Source organism: Scardinius erythrophthalmus, assembly GCF_964197995.2.
Source record: "Scardinius erythrophthalmus genome assembly, chromosome: 19".
Taxonomy (NCBI): domain Eukaryota; kingdom Metazoa; phylum Chordata; class Actinopteri; order Cypriniformes; family Leuciscidae; genus Scardinius; species Scardinius erythrophthalmus.
In genome coordinates, this window is record NC_138239.1 from 25,933,780 (window position 1) to 25,948,597 (window position 14,818).

The 14,818-nt window shown below is 41.8% G+C and overlaps 2 protein-coding genes across 6 annotated transcripts in view; both read left to right on the forward strand.

Moving 5' to 3' along the window:
- The window catches only part of kiaa0586 (KIAA0586 ortholog), a gene marked incomplete at its 5' end in the record, with an annotated part of 125,627 nt that overhangs the window by 4,112 nt on the left and 106,697 nt on the right, over positions 1-14,818 (forward strand). For all 5 annotated transcript variants that reach the window (XM_081393842.1, XM_081393840.1, XM_081393838.1 and 2 more), the window contains 2 exons: positions 145-294; positions 5,977-6,103. In XM_081393842.1, the coding sequence (XP_081249968.1) occupies positions 145-294; positions 5,977-6,103 (277 nt within the window). The remainder of the gene's footprint in view (positions 1-144; positions 295-5,976; positions 6,104-14,818) is intronic.
- Positions 8,744-13,215, forward strand: irf2bpl (interferon regulatory factor 2 binding protein-like). The gene has a single exon (XM_081393844.1). The coding sequence runs from the start codon at positions 10,037-10,039 to the stop codon at positions 12,023-12,025; it is 1,989 nt and encodes a 662-aa protein (XP_081249970.1). The 5' UTR covers positions 8,744-10,036; the 3' UTR covers positions 12,026-13,215.

Sequence of the window (14,818 nt, forward strand, 5' to 3'; positions counted from 1 at the left end):
GCAAATACATTTATACATATTTAATGGTGGCTTAAGTGCCCACATACTTTTTTGGGGGGCAGCTGTATATTTGGATATAAGTAGAATTACCCAAACAAAGAGCGCTGATGTTATTGTTTATACATTGGTTTATTTCTCTTGCAGTCTCAAAGGATGTGCGCCGAGAGGAACAAGCAGGTGTGCATAGAAGCCCCCTGGACACCCCCGCACCACGGAAGGTCATTCCTAAACCCACCCACTGGACATCATCAACAAGCACCATTAAACCTCAAAGATCCTCTCTCAAAAACCAAGGTCGGTTTCTCTCATGCATCATTTTCTCTGTGATTGTTTATTGGCAGGAAGCAATTCGGTCTTTAATGGCAGATTTCTGAATATTTGGTTTTGCTTCACGGCCCAGATTTTGTGGGTGCATTTAACTGTCTTTTTTATTTATTTTGATTCACGACCCTATCAAAGCAGAGATCTGAAATGATTCTTTGATTGAATTGTTTATTGGTTCATTTTTAAAAGAAATCAGTCTCAGAGTGGTATTACGGAGGATTTTCAAGTTGAAACCACTTGATGGCAGTAGCGTCACTACTGAATTTTTGCTTTTGCACCACTAACAGACCTACATTTTATATATACGATACATATAAGGGACAGTTTTGCTCTTCTTTTATATTATTGTAATGTAGGTTAATAGATTAGTCAGAGGTAATTAGATTACTCAAAGGTAATGATAATTCAAAACAGCAGAAAACTGTGTGGTTGAATGCGGTTGAGCTTTCTTGGCTAATGTCCTTCTGGAATTAGATGCATGCTTTTTGAGTATATCTAAATATGGGAAAATTAAAAACATATTGTGCACTTTATTTATTGCCTTTTTTGTTGCTGTTATTGGTCCTTTGCCTTAAGTAAATTATTTAAATGCAAAGTCTTTTTTTTTTTTTATCTGATTTTTTCTTCTTCTCCATCATACGCATTGACTATGTTTTGGCAAGTGGACACAGCGTTTTAATTAATTACTTCTGCACATATTTTGCGGCATATTTTCTTTGGTTAAGTCTCATATCTTATCACTAATTTCAAATTGCGTTCGCTGCATCCATGGCTACAGGCTTTGGAATCCATTGTGCTTCGCCTCCGCCAAGGACCGCCTGCTTTTAGTTTCCTGTTTAGGAGGCAACAATGATCAGCTCAGCCCAGAACCTCATGTTCTCAAACTCCAAAACCAGTAATTTATCCCCGAGCATGTTTTTTCCCTTTAGACACCATCACTCAACCAATCTGTCACTCCTCCGGATTGAATTGAAGACTTGCTTTTACTCTAAAAACCAATTAAGGCAAAAAGCAGTTGTTGAAAGAGGTGTCACCGCCGAACAGCTGTGTAAATATGAACAGTTCAAGCTGTTCGCCTCAGTCACGCTGTTTCGCTCCTGTCGTAGAGAGCCGAGGCTTGTTATTGGAAAGCTTCGGGCATGTTAGCACAGGCTGACCTGGTAACACAGCTGCTTTAGTGTCTTCAAGTAGTGTGTGTCATTAAACAGGCCCTTCGCAATGTTGTGTAACCGTTTGAGTATACTAGCCAAGGCCGAATCACTTTCGAGGAGCACTTGTTTTATCACAAACAACATTCCTGAATTTCTATTTCACGTCGCTCTTTCCTCTTTTTCCAATTTGCTGGTAATTTAGGTGCGAGCCGTTCGCTCAGAGATGGGGTCGCTGACACGCGCCCGTCAGTCTGAAACCTGGGAGAATTTTCCCACCTGAATCGAATCCCCCTAGGTGTCTCCCACATGAACGCAGGATTGCTTTCCCAGACGCCGGAGCTTATTCTTAGGCGCACGTTGATGGATGTGTGTGGGAGAACAGAGAGTTAATTATGGCTTGCAGTTTTTCAGTGTGTGTTTTTTTCCTGGAGTGTGAAAATTCTCACCCAAAGCATTAGTTCTGTCTGCTTTCTTATAACCGCACATTCGACCTACATACATACACAATGCACTCACGCTGTATTGAGTGTGAGAATTTGATGTGAAATTCAGGGATATTCTCAAATCAGCAAGTGTAAACACAAACGGTCCAGGTTGCTGTTTTGCTGGGTCGTGTGTGTCGGGACTATTCAGCAATAAGATGTCTGTTGCTACTGACTCCATTTTGTCACTTGTGAGCATCAATCTGGTCGTCATGGCAACCCGGCTATTTCAGTGGCAGCATTGCTTCAGCTCTTCGGCTGTCAGACCGCTCTCTCTCTCTCTCTCTCCATTGAAACGGGCTATTTTTAGCCAACCTTCCTTTTGTTTCTTGTGTACATCATCAAAGCGGCATTAAATACATGCGGAGGGGCGAAATCTGGAGCGTGAAGATTTGTTGTGTAGACTAGAGGATACTTTTATGTTCACCTGTTTATGAGTAATGCATCAGGAAAATAGGAGAGGCGTATTACAACTGTTTTAATTATCAGAGCTCATACATGCTTTTGTCATAAAGATAAATTTAGCAGCTGTTACTGTGTTTGGGGGATTTTTTTAGCATCAGCTTTTTAGGTTACAATGTAAATGAGTGTAAAAGAGAAAGTGTTTTATTAATTTTTTATTAATGACCGATATGATGCAGGTAGTTTTTATGTTAAAGTGTCCAATAATCAAAATGTTGAACCAGTTATTAATTGTTGTATTTCTGATGTTTGACTACAACAATTAAAAACACAATATTCTTTATGAATAATTTATTCCAAATGTCAGCAAAAATATAGTCAAAATTTGTTATAATTTCCATTTTTAATAATCTTTTAGCATTTTTGTTGTTCACTTAAATGGTCCTGTGGTGTGACAAATGAGTTTTGTAATAGCATAAATATTGCATGTAATCACTCTGCATGTTTGAAATTTCATTCTTTATTCATCTTTTTTGATTCATTTAGCCTTTAGGTCAGTCAGATCCAAACTGGTAGTGAAGATAGTAAAATCTAATAGGTGAAACATGTGATTCAAATCCTGTTGAGAAGACTGCTGATTTTACATTAAGGGTTATGAATATTGCAGATGCCCTCAACAGAAATTCATGTGGTCTTACCTTATCAAAGATTTATGGGTAGGAATTTTAGCCCGTACTAGACAAACACTGTCGAAATATGCGGTTATCTGATCTTAGGGAGATGACATCATCTTTAAATACTGTGCAATTATTCAATCTGATTTTATAAATGCTTTATGCGTGCATATTCAAAAGTTTCAAGTCAGTAAGAGTTTCCTAAAGTCTCTTCTGCTCACAAAGGCTGCATTTACCATTGAAACGGTAATATTGTGAAATATTGTTACTTAAAATAACTGTTTTATAATTAAATTGATCTTAATATGTAATTTATTCTTGTGATGCATAGCTGAATTTTCAGCATCATTACTCCAGTCTTCAGTGTCACATTTTAATACATTGATTTGCTGCTCAAGAGACATTATAATGAAAACAGTTGTGCTGCTGATTAATAATTTTGTGTAAACCATGACATTTTTTCAGGGTACTTTGATGAATAGAAAGTTCAAAAGAACAGCAGTTATTTGAAATTGAAATCTATTGTTATGATGTGAAAGTCTTTACAGTCACTTTTGATCAATTTAGTGCATTCTTGCTGAATAAAAGCCATATTGACCCCAAACCTTTGAGCAGTAAGTATAGATAATACAGTTTAGCATAAGCAGGCAGACACAAATATCTTCATGTATACAAGCATCTTTGATTAACACCATGACAGACATTGTGATCCTAATTTGTTCATTGTACATTCTGAAAGCTGGAAAGCTTCTTGTCACCTCTTCCATGTCAGCCGGGAGATACCATGAGAATCTGTCTGCCCCCCCCCGCAGGGATGCCCTTTCCGATATAAATGGCAAAATTTATTATTAACCAGTGCCCTTACCTGCCGAGGCCTCCATCAGTGTTGATGTGCGCTGGGGGGTGGGTCACATGCCGTGCGTCACAACTTAATAGAGCACAGACACGCTAGCCAGGCCTTCAAATGCATTAAGGTTCTTTGTTCCCCATAATGCACTTAATGCATTAGACAACCTGCACACCCCTGCTTTTTTCCCTGTAGCCATTTAACCTGCATGGGGTTTTTGGGTGTTCACTAGCACTGTGAGCTGTGCTCTCGACGGGCAGCAGTCTGGCATTGTGCGTCTGGCAGCACTATTATGAGAATCCGGCCCTTGGTGTGGTGCCAGCTCCATGTTAAATGCTGACTGTTGTTTACAGCTCTGTGTTTGGTGTAATTATAAAAGCAGCAGAATGGATCTCCGCGCAGCCACGGGTCTCGAACTTTACAGCTGATGTTTTGCAGCTGCGGATGTGTGTGTGTTTGACGTCACGCGGCAGCTGGGAAAAGGGTTAGGAATCTGTGCGGTAACGTTGGCAACTTCACGTAGACCTATCAGGAGCTGTTGTTCCCAGCTGTCACAGTAAACAATCCCAGAATGCAATTGGAAAGAAAATGACCCAGAAAAACTGATGACTGTTACAGTCTGGTTAATGAAGTTATTGATTTTGTTTTTCATGTTACAATGTACATTTATTGAAATGTTTCCTCTTGGGTGCTATGATGAAATTTTGTATGAAATGTCTGTGTCCTTCGTTCAATCGTTTCAGTGTGTAAATGAATAATAGACATGCTGCAGTCCATCAAAAAATATTTTAAACCTATTTTTTTCTAATTGTTTTTCTAATTAGTTTTTATGGCAAAATATATTTGAGACAGGTTTCCAAAACACTCCCTGTCTGCCATTGGTTCGGTCAATTGAACACACACACACTACGCACAACACACACACACACACACACACACACACACACACACACACACACACACACACACACACACTACACACACACACAGTTCTTTTGAACTTTAGATTCACCAAAGAATCACAGTTTCCACAAAAGTATTAAGCAGCACAATTGTTTTTAACATTGATGATAATATTGAAATGAATGAATGAATGAATGAAATGTTCCCTGAGCAGCAAATCATCATATTAGAGTGATTTCTGAAGGATCATGTGACACTGGAGACTGGAGTAATGATGCTGAAAATTCAGCTTCACAGGTTAAATAACATTTTAAAATATATTACAATAGACAAAACATTTTTGTAATTGTAGTAATATTTGTCTATATATAGTTTCATTTTAGGTATTTCTCAAATATGTTGAATTACCAGACATTTTACAGCACAGCTTTTTTTTTTGCAGTCATTAACAGCGCTGATTGTTTTTGCATGTCTGCTTGTTCTCTCACAGGAGACACGGCGCAGAGGGTCTGCGATACAGGAGGCTTTGTTTGCCGTTGAGTCATGAGATTTTAGCTGCTCGTTTAACCGTATTCAAGAAGCCTCATGTTCCCTGTTAGCCAGACACTGGGGCCCGCTGGAGGCGCGCATGGCAGCGCTGCTGTTGTTCCAGTTGGAGGAGGCCCTTCTTACGCTGCCTTTTTGACCTTAAGGAAATGATTACGGTCAGGAGCTCTACTGTTGTTTTTGGAGGATTGAGAAATCCTTGTCCTGCGTATTTATATAGCTTTGTTTCCTTTCGTCTGCATTCCGCAGTGCCGCGGGGAGAACATTCCACTCTCCGGCCTCCTAATAGGGCTCAGGAAAAAGCACCAGGATATTTTACATCTGCGCCGTATGAGGTTTCCCCCTCCGTGCTCTCGATTTGACTTTTTCCATTTACAGTCATAGCCTGACAAACTGAAAGAATATAGAAAGAATAACCGCTCGCTTGTGTTCAGAAACGCCTGGCGCGTATCACGTATTTGTGGTCCGGGTTATTGGCACGGCGCGCTGCATTTCTGCAGAATTGATGACTAGCCGAAACACACGGGGCCTTGTTAGAGTCGCAGGCCCGCAGCAGTGTGTGTTCTGGCAGTGATGAACCGGACTGCTGACTGCGGCAGGTGTCTGGTGGCCAGGCTGATCCTTCACGATATCTTCTCTCTTTGCAGGAAATGGCAGACTTCAGGACCAGAGCCCTAATAACCGGAGGTCTCCCGAGAGATGCGTTGTGCAGTCTGTTGGGGTAAAGAGGTTCGCCATGGCAACAGCTGACAACGGCCAACCAGAGCGGTCCAGGTAATAATAGATCTCTTTTCAGAGCAGGAAGGCACACAACTCTCGGCCTTTCGTGTTTCGGCGTACACAGTGTGTAACCATAGTAGAGACCTACATAACTACTTCTTTTCCCAAGCCAAAGGAATGCTTTTGTTTTATTTATGGTGCTCAGTTAAGGCCCTCTTGTCTTTTTAGTTTAAATACGCCTTCCTTATGTTCCATAAGCAAGTGTCACTTAAAAACGGACGAAGCGTACACGTGTTTTGCTCGAGTGTCTCTCGCTGTGAGAGGCTTACCGCAACTTGTCAAAATGACAGTACAAGAAGCAGTGCGTTGATGTCAGTGGTTAACTTTGAATGTCTTTGTTCTTGGCCTCTGATGTAGCAAGGGAGGTTCTCAATAAATCGAACATGTTTTTGGATCCCGTTCCAAACACTTTTTCCGCTACATCTGCAAATTCATTTTGGCCTCCTTGAAGAAGATGTGTCATGTGGAGCAAGACACTTGAATTGGAGTTTATATAACTGTCATGGGACAAGCAGAAGACAGTTTGCAGATGATGCTAACAAACAGTACCTAAAAGGTTTTCTGACATTTACCATGGCAATACCACATTTTTTTGGCATATATTTTGGCATTATTTATATATATATATATATATATATATTAGTATATACAAAAATAAAAATACACCTTATAACACACACACACACACACACATATATACAGTATATATAGAGAGAGAGAGACCGAGACAGAGAGAAAAAAATAGCCTAAAATATTGGCTAATTATATGCTAGATATGTCTGTCTGTTACTAACATGAATATGGTTATCATATACAAAGTATATGTCAAGGTACCGTGGTATTGCAACAGTCCTTTTTTGCTAGAGGAGCAAAAAGAGTGTTTATTAATATACATGTTGGGTAATATTTCAAACGTGTCCTTTTCAATAAATGTGGCTATACCTAGAGTGCTGTTTATACTGTTTTGTGATCGAAAGCCTCTTGTATGTTCTCCTGGACGCTTTGAAATACAGTTTGTGTTGGTTTTGCAAAAACAGACGATTTTAAAAGAGTACATTTGCTTTCACTGCCGCCACCACCACCTTTTTGGCAGATCAGCAGCTGCATTTTTCTTTCTCTTTTCCAGTCAGTATTTCTGTGTAACAGTAAGGTCTCTCCTAAAAAAAAACAAGTGAGGGAGAGAGAAAGTCATCCATCTGCAGGTTACCGAGTGTTCAACACAAGATGTGCACACACGAGCAGCTCTGGGAAGTCTCCGAGCAGCCTCTGGTTCCCATGGCAACTGCGGGGCGGTCTCTATCGGCTCCATCTGAGAATAGGTAAAGTAAATCTGCATGCATCTGGCCGCCCGCCAGCGTCTCAAATGAAAGAGCACTTTGAATGGCTGCCAGGTTTGGAGGAGGAGAGAGGCTGTCAGGCCTGCTTAATGTTGGCAGTTTGTACTTGGCAAGACTTGCATTTTCCCAGAATCCCTCACTCTGGCAGCCCGCCAGCCACTTAGCGGAAGCTGAGAGTTAACCCCTGCGATAAGCTGGTGGAAAGCTGAACGTGGAAAACTTTCCATGCAGAGTGTGTGTGTGTGTGTGACCGCACATGTATGTGGCTCTGTGTGTGTGTGTGTGTGTGTGTGTGTGTGTGTGTGTGTGTGTGTGTGTGTGTGAGCGTAGGTAGGTGGGTGGATGTTCTGCACAGTGTGCGTGTGAGTGAGTGCCAAGCCTCAGGGTGATCTGTATTCATGAGAAGACTACAGGGACAGCGAAACATCCCTCAGTGAAAAGGAAGGAGGGTTAAATATCCTTTACAGGCAGACTGCATATTTAGACTTTTCATTTTTGCTAAAGGGTTGCATTTTTTTTTTTTTGCCCATAAAATCCCAGTTAAATATTTTTGTGCAATACAGCTATAATATATAAGTGTTTTTCTCCAAAATATAAATATTTGAGTTCTACATATGGTCTTGTGTCGTGCAAGGGCGTTTGAGTGTTTGCAAAGTCAAGCCTGATTTCATTTTGAAGTCAAGTGACTCGCTCCAAGTTAATTTGCACAAACACTTGTTTCTTTGTGTCGTTAATTTGGGGCACAAACGAAAGACATCAGGCTCATTTACACCATCCGAGTCACAAGCACAGAGCACAAATACTGTACAAATTGTCTCCGGCTTTACAAGCTGGAAGACATTTTGCTTGCCATATCAGTAGTGGTTATTTTATCAGTTTGACATCCAAATTCAGGCTCTGCAATGCTTGATGTACTGTATATATAATTTTCAGCGGGGGGAGAAAATCACATCCTCAGATTTGGCTCCTGCCTACTTGGTAGTTAAGGTTTTTTTTTTTTTTTTTCGCTTGGATAAAGCACAGCTTCTTTCCGTGCCAGCAGAATGCAGGGATTGCAATAAATGGCATTTCTCCTCTCCTCCAGACCTCCCTTGCTTTTTTTTCTTCGTCTTTTGGTTTTTCCACCCCCTCGTCTTGTTGTATAACAGGGCGAGTTTTTATTTTATTTTTTTTTTACATCATCTACGGGGTGTTGTTAAGCAAAGAATAGACTATGGTACAGGGGCTTTAGGGGCGGTGCTGCCAAGCTTCCTCATTTAAAGTAAACAAACACTCCAAGACTGACCGATATTACCAGTTCATAATCATATTTATTAAATCACTTAAAGATGTCAGAATATCTACAATAGGTATTGTTTGTGTTTAAGGCAGCCTCTACACCATGGAGCATAGATATTATTTCAGATGCCCAAAAATGTCTTGTATGTATGTATGGCCACAGTATGCATATTTTTATTGTAAATCGTATGCATTTTGCTGGTGTAAGCATTTTCTCAATATGATCTTGCATTATTAATTGGACCACAGAATTTGAAGTTTATGGACATTTTAGAAGCAATAAGAATCGGCACTCTGGAAGAAACATGAATACCTCAGATTTTCCACCCACAACTCTGGCTCTTGTATTCTGAAAGCAAACTGGCTAATGAGGTATGGCAAGCAGCTTGAACATTCATCTTTTTTTATTTGTTTTATAAAAATTTATATTTATTAGCTAAATTGTTTTTTTTTTCACCTGTTTTTGTTATTAGTATGTGTTTGTATGTGATCCTGTAATTACTATTATCCATTTAATTTTCACTAGTAACTTTTCATTAGATTCTAATGTTTTTTTGTTCAGATTTATTCATTAGAAACTAGTATTGATCACATTTATTCATTAGATACTAGTACTTATATTTTTGGTACTAGTCATTATCCCAATAGTGACAAATATCTATTCTATTTTTACTGTTTTTGTAAACATGTAAAAAACATTTTGTTTTTAAAATAGGCCTATCTGGTCAGATATTAACTGTTCACTACAGATTCAATGCTGGTGTCTATTTCAGATTTTCTATAGTAACTATTTATTAGTTTCTAGTGATTATTTCCTTGAGACATATTCTCTACTTAATAGTATGTATTTATTCGAAAAAAATATACTAATAAACACAAAAATGTATGTGTTACCAATAACAATGGAATACATATTTGCTACTATTGAGATTAGAGTGACTAAAATTACATAAATACTAGTGTATATAATGAATAAGTACTGAATAGATACTAGTGACAATTGGATTTACTTGATCATTTAAAAAGTGCTAGTAACTTAAAAATAGACAGTATGTTTTGAATCATATATGTTCAAGCGGCTTGCCATAATTGTGGCGGTGCGCGTTTCTCGGTCCATTCAGAAGATTTGTTAGGGAGTGGTTAGCGCATGCGCACTCACATGGCAACAAGTGGCTTGTCATTTGTAACAGAAAAAGGAACTGCGGAACGTGGTGCTGACGTCACTGGCCCAGCCAGGTGGCATTCCGAGAAGCAGAAGAGGCGCATTCGCCTCCTAGTAACCGTATAACGGATCCGAGAGGAGCAGCTCAACATGTCTTCGGCGCAGGTCTCCTCGTCGAGGAGACAGTCGTGTTATCTGTGCGACCTGCCGCGCATGCCGTGGGCGATGATTTGGGATTTTACGGAGGCCGTATGCAGGGGTTGCGTGAACTACGAGGGCGCGGATCGGATCGAGTTTGTTATCGAGACCGCGCGCCATCTGAAGCGGGCTCATGGCTTCCAGGAAGGGAGATCCCCGGGTCCCGCGCCGCCGCCTGCGGTGAAAGCACAAGCGGGAATGTCATCCAAGGAGTCGGTGCAGATGAATCATGTGGACGGCTCGTCCAAACAGCAACAGCAGCAGCAGCAACAACAACAACAGCAGTCCGGCTTGGACCGATACGCGCTCGGGACAGAGAGATCGCGCTTTGATTATTCCAGCATCGGCGCGCACAGGCTTCCGAACGGGCTCGGTGGACCGAACGGCTTCCCCAAATCAGACGACGGACCCCCCGAGCTGAACCGACAGAGCCCTAACTCGCGTCGAAACCACGGGCTGGTGGCTGTGTCGGGGCAGATGAGCGTGCCGCCGAACCTCCTCCCGCAGACCCTCCTGAACGGCCCGCCGTCCGCGGCGAGTATAGCACAGCACAGCCTGTCTGGACGAGCCCCTCCAGCCACGACCAGCATCGGACCTGCCCTCGCGCTCTCCGAGCAGGGTAAACGACCCGGTTCTGTGTCCAGCACGGACCAAGAGAGAGATCTGAAAGAGAAACAGCGTAACGCAGAGGCTCTGTCTGAACTTGGTGAAAGTTTGAGAAACAGGTCAGAGGATTGGGCGAACAAACCTAAGATAGTGAGGGACACACTGATCACGCTTTCCAATTGCACTCCATTTGATGTGAGGTTCAAGAAAGATCATTCCCTGGTAGGTAGGGTGTTTGCTTTTGATGCCATTTCCAAGCCCGGCATGGACTATGAACTGAAAATCTTCATTGAGTATCCCAGTGGATCTGGTAATGTGTTTTCCAGTGCGTCCGGTGTGGCTAAACAGATGTATCAGGACTGCATGAAAGACTTTGGCAGAGGGCTTTCCTCTGGCTTTAAATACCTGGAATATGAGAAAAAGCATGGGTCTGGCGACTGGAGGCTCCTGGGCGATTTGCTGCCGGAGTCGGTGCGTTTCTTTAAGGAGGGGCTCGGGGGTGAAATGCTGCCCCAGCCTTACATTGACGCCAGCTGCCCTCTGCTGCCCTCGGCGCTGGTCAACATGCCACGGGCCGTGGCGTCGGGCAGCTCGCTCAGGACAGGCGTGCGCAAACGCAAAGCCTCCCCAGAACCGGACTCGGCGGAGGGGGAGCAGCAGAGACAGCAGTGGATGGCGAGTCAAAGCGAGGCGCTCAAACTGACCATGGCGTCCAGCTCGTTCGCAGCCTCTCACGGCGGACCTCCACCCCTGGGGACGGTGCACTCCAGCCGAGCCACCCCACCCGAATCGGCCCCACAAAACGGACAGTCCCCCATGGCTGCGCTCATGTCGGTCGCAGACACTTTGGGTAACGCACACTCACCAAAGGACAGCAACTCTGTGCACTCCACCACATCCACCCGACACAACAGTAGCAGCCCGGTCTCCCCCGCCTCGGTGTCCGGACAGCGGCGTTTGGCCTCCCGAAACGGGGAGATCAGTCTGACCGGGACGCCTTCCCAATCGGGTTCACATCAGGGCATGGATCAGGTGCACCCTCAGAACATTCCAGACTCACCCATGGCCAATAACGGACCCTTGTGTTGTACTATCTGCCACGAACGTTTAGAAGACACACACTTCGTCCAGTGCCCGTCAGTTCCTAACCACAAATTCTGCTTCCCGTGTTCCCGGGAAAGCATCAAAGCGCAGGGGGCCACAGGAGAGGTGTACTGCCCCAGCGGAGAGAAATGTCCCCTGGTAGGGTCAAACGTGCCTTGGGCTTTCATGCAAGGCGAGATAGCGACCATTTTAGCCGGGGATGTGAAAGTAAAGAAAGAAAGAGACCCCTAAATATAAAAATATATGCTTCCTGCATCAGAAACAGACAAGTGAAGCGAGTATATTTAAGGTTGTGTCATAAAACCCGGTGAACTGCCCACCAAGATAACATTTATGAACATTATAGATGCATTTGAAATGCTAAGTGTGCAGCACGCTTGGTTTTGAGACACAGCCTACTTGTTGTGAATATTGAAGTAACAGAAATAGTCCAGTGTACAGAGACATTTGTTTTCCTCCACGGAGGAGGAGGATGTGTGCGTGGAAACCTTTTTTTACGGCACTTTTACGGTTTACGTTAACATTTCTATTCAATTTCATACTTATTTTCCACATCTACATGTACAATCCCAAGCAAAAAAAAAAAAAATGTTATTAATGAATACACTTTTTGTGGTAGGTATAACAAATGAAATGAGTCTAAGAGAGGGCATTCTTTGTTTCTTGATCCCGTCCTTTTTTCTTTTTTTTTTTTTCTTTTTTTCTTTTTAGTATGATCTTTAAAACGGCAGTTTTTAATTTGTATCCCGTGGTCTGAGAATACAGATATATTTTATTACGTGTTTTCATTCTCTTTTTGCTTTAAAGTTGCACGGACGCTTTAGTAGAGCAAAAAATACTGTAAATGAAAAATGAAATGCTCTGTTTGTTTATACATATTTCTGTAGTAACAGAAGACTTGTAACGTGCCTTGGAGCTGAGTAAATTGTAATAAATTCATTGATATTAATTCTTTGTGGCGTGTTAATTTGTCCAGGTTAGAAATGTCTTTGATATTTGAATTCTGCCTTGATTTATTTCAAAGTTCTCTGATGAATTATTATAGTTGGCAAATTAGAGCTTTCTGTAAAATAGAAGACATATTGGCAGCATGGAGATTTTTTTTAGTGTCGTCTATTTGTGTATAAAACGGTTACGTTTGGTAGATGTTCATCAACTATATTAACTAAGGGCCAAATTATTCTTTTTCCATTCACTTTGTAATGCTGTTTTTTTACCAACAATACCCATACAAAAGCCATTCAAAAAAATGAAAAGTACTCCGCTAAGCACATTTCTCTGTTGTTACATGTAACAGGGGATCGAGTATCACAGTAAGCATATCATTTTCATTGCTTTTGTCAGTGTGTTTTGCATTCATGTCACTGTTTTTGCTCCAGACAGATGTAGTCCTGCTACACTGACCTAAAAGTCAAATGTTTGATGCAGCCACAGGGCATGAAACATCAATTCAGCACTCCCTGATGTGTGTCACATGGGGTAGGTGCAGTGCTTGTTTAATATGTGCTGTTATTTTTTTACTCCCTTAGCAACAAATTCTGTTAGCGCACGATAAAAACTGTTTTACTGCATATTCAGAATGCGTTAAAATACGCTCCCTGCTCTTTACACACTGTGTCTTAATCTGTTATGCCTTAATTTAGGAGCTGTTAGCTGTTCCATCTCTCCATGTGTCAGAGTATTTTGGTGCGAGTAGGAAAGCTGCAGAGGGAAAATGCTTGCACATGCCTGAGATGGCCCTGGGGATGTATTCCTCATTTAGAATTCAGCTGGTTGGTCATGTGACTTGTCAGTCGTACTCTTGCATTGGCTGCGGGAGCGAGGGAAAACAGTTGGTGCGTGGCTGTTGCCATGACTCAAACTAATGCTCTTTCACAGACAAATAGAAGGTGGCACAATTCATTCATGGCAGCCGGCCATGCAAGAGCATCCAGACCAAATAACTGGGGGGACGTTAAGGTCAGAGAACAATGCACATGCCAAGCTATCTTACTGAAGTGGGCTCTGTGGTTGAATACTTTGGAGGCCTGTGGTGCACATCCTGTAGATTGGAATAATTTAAGCGGGAACTGGAACAGTTGTGCACTATGCAAGATTTTGTTTCTATAAAGGCCATGTGCAACAATTGTTTTTGTTAATCAGCATGTTGTGTAATGCACATCATGCATTACGTGCCGTGCAGCATATATACCAGTTTATATAAGTGTGTGTGTGTGTGTGTGTGTGTATATATATATATATATGTATATTTATGTGTGTGTGTGTGTGTGTGTGTGTGTGTGTGTGTATGTATATATGTATATATATATATGTGTGTGTGTGTGTGTATATTGCACTGCATCTGCATCAAATTTCAAAATAGGTATTGAAAGGGTTTGTAAATCTATTCGGCTGCACAGTTAAAACTGAATGTTTTTTCCCCTCATTGAATCATGCATATGAATTAAGATTTCCTTGCCAAAATATTTGCATATTCAAAAGACAATGGCTCGTATGGCAGCACAATAGATTTGCGAGGCACTTTAGTTCAGTTTTGTGTAATACATCCCTAATCCTTCTAAACCTGGTGAAGAGTTTAGTTTGTCGTGCTTTGTGGTGCATTGCAGTGATCTTGTCGCTGCTGCTCTGTCTGTGAGGAATCAAAGGTGTGGTGTCTGGTTCAGGATGGAGTGGGCTTTTATTGTCATGCTAAAACTGACTTGGGTTTGAGGTGCCCTTGGCTGTCTCCGTAATCACATGGGTTTCAAGTTTCAGTGCACATACAAAGAAAAAATAAACAGATACACCAACCCCACCCATTACAGAAGGCGGGGGTCGCACTTCCTGTTTACTGCACATGCTTCTGTGGTGTCTTGAGTGTGTGTGTTAAATTCTGCACCTTTTCATGGAATGCTTTGAGAGACGCAGACAGCTGGAAGATGTGGAGTAGACCCTTTAATTGGCTTTATAGTAAATATAATCCCTGCAAAAGCATAAATGCTCAAGAAATCGCACATGCTTATTTTGAGTGGCCATTTAAGGATG

Coding starts and splice junctions, on each gene's coding strand:
- irf2bpl (XM_081393844.1), top strand. CDS start 10,037: ATGTCTTCGGCGCAGGTCTCCTCGTCGAGGAGACAGTCGTGTTATCTG.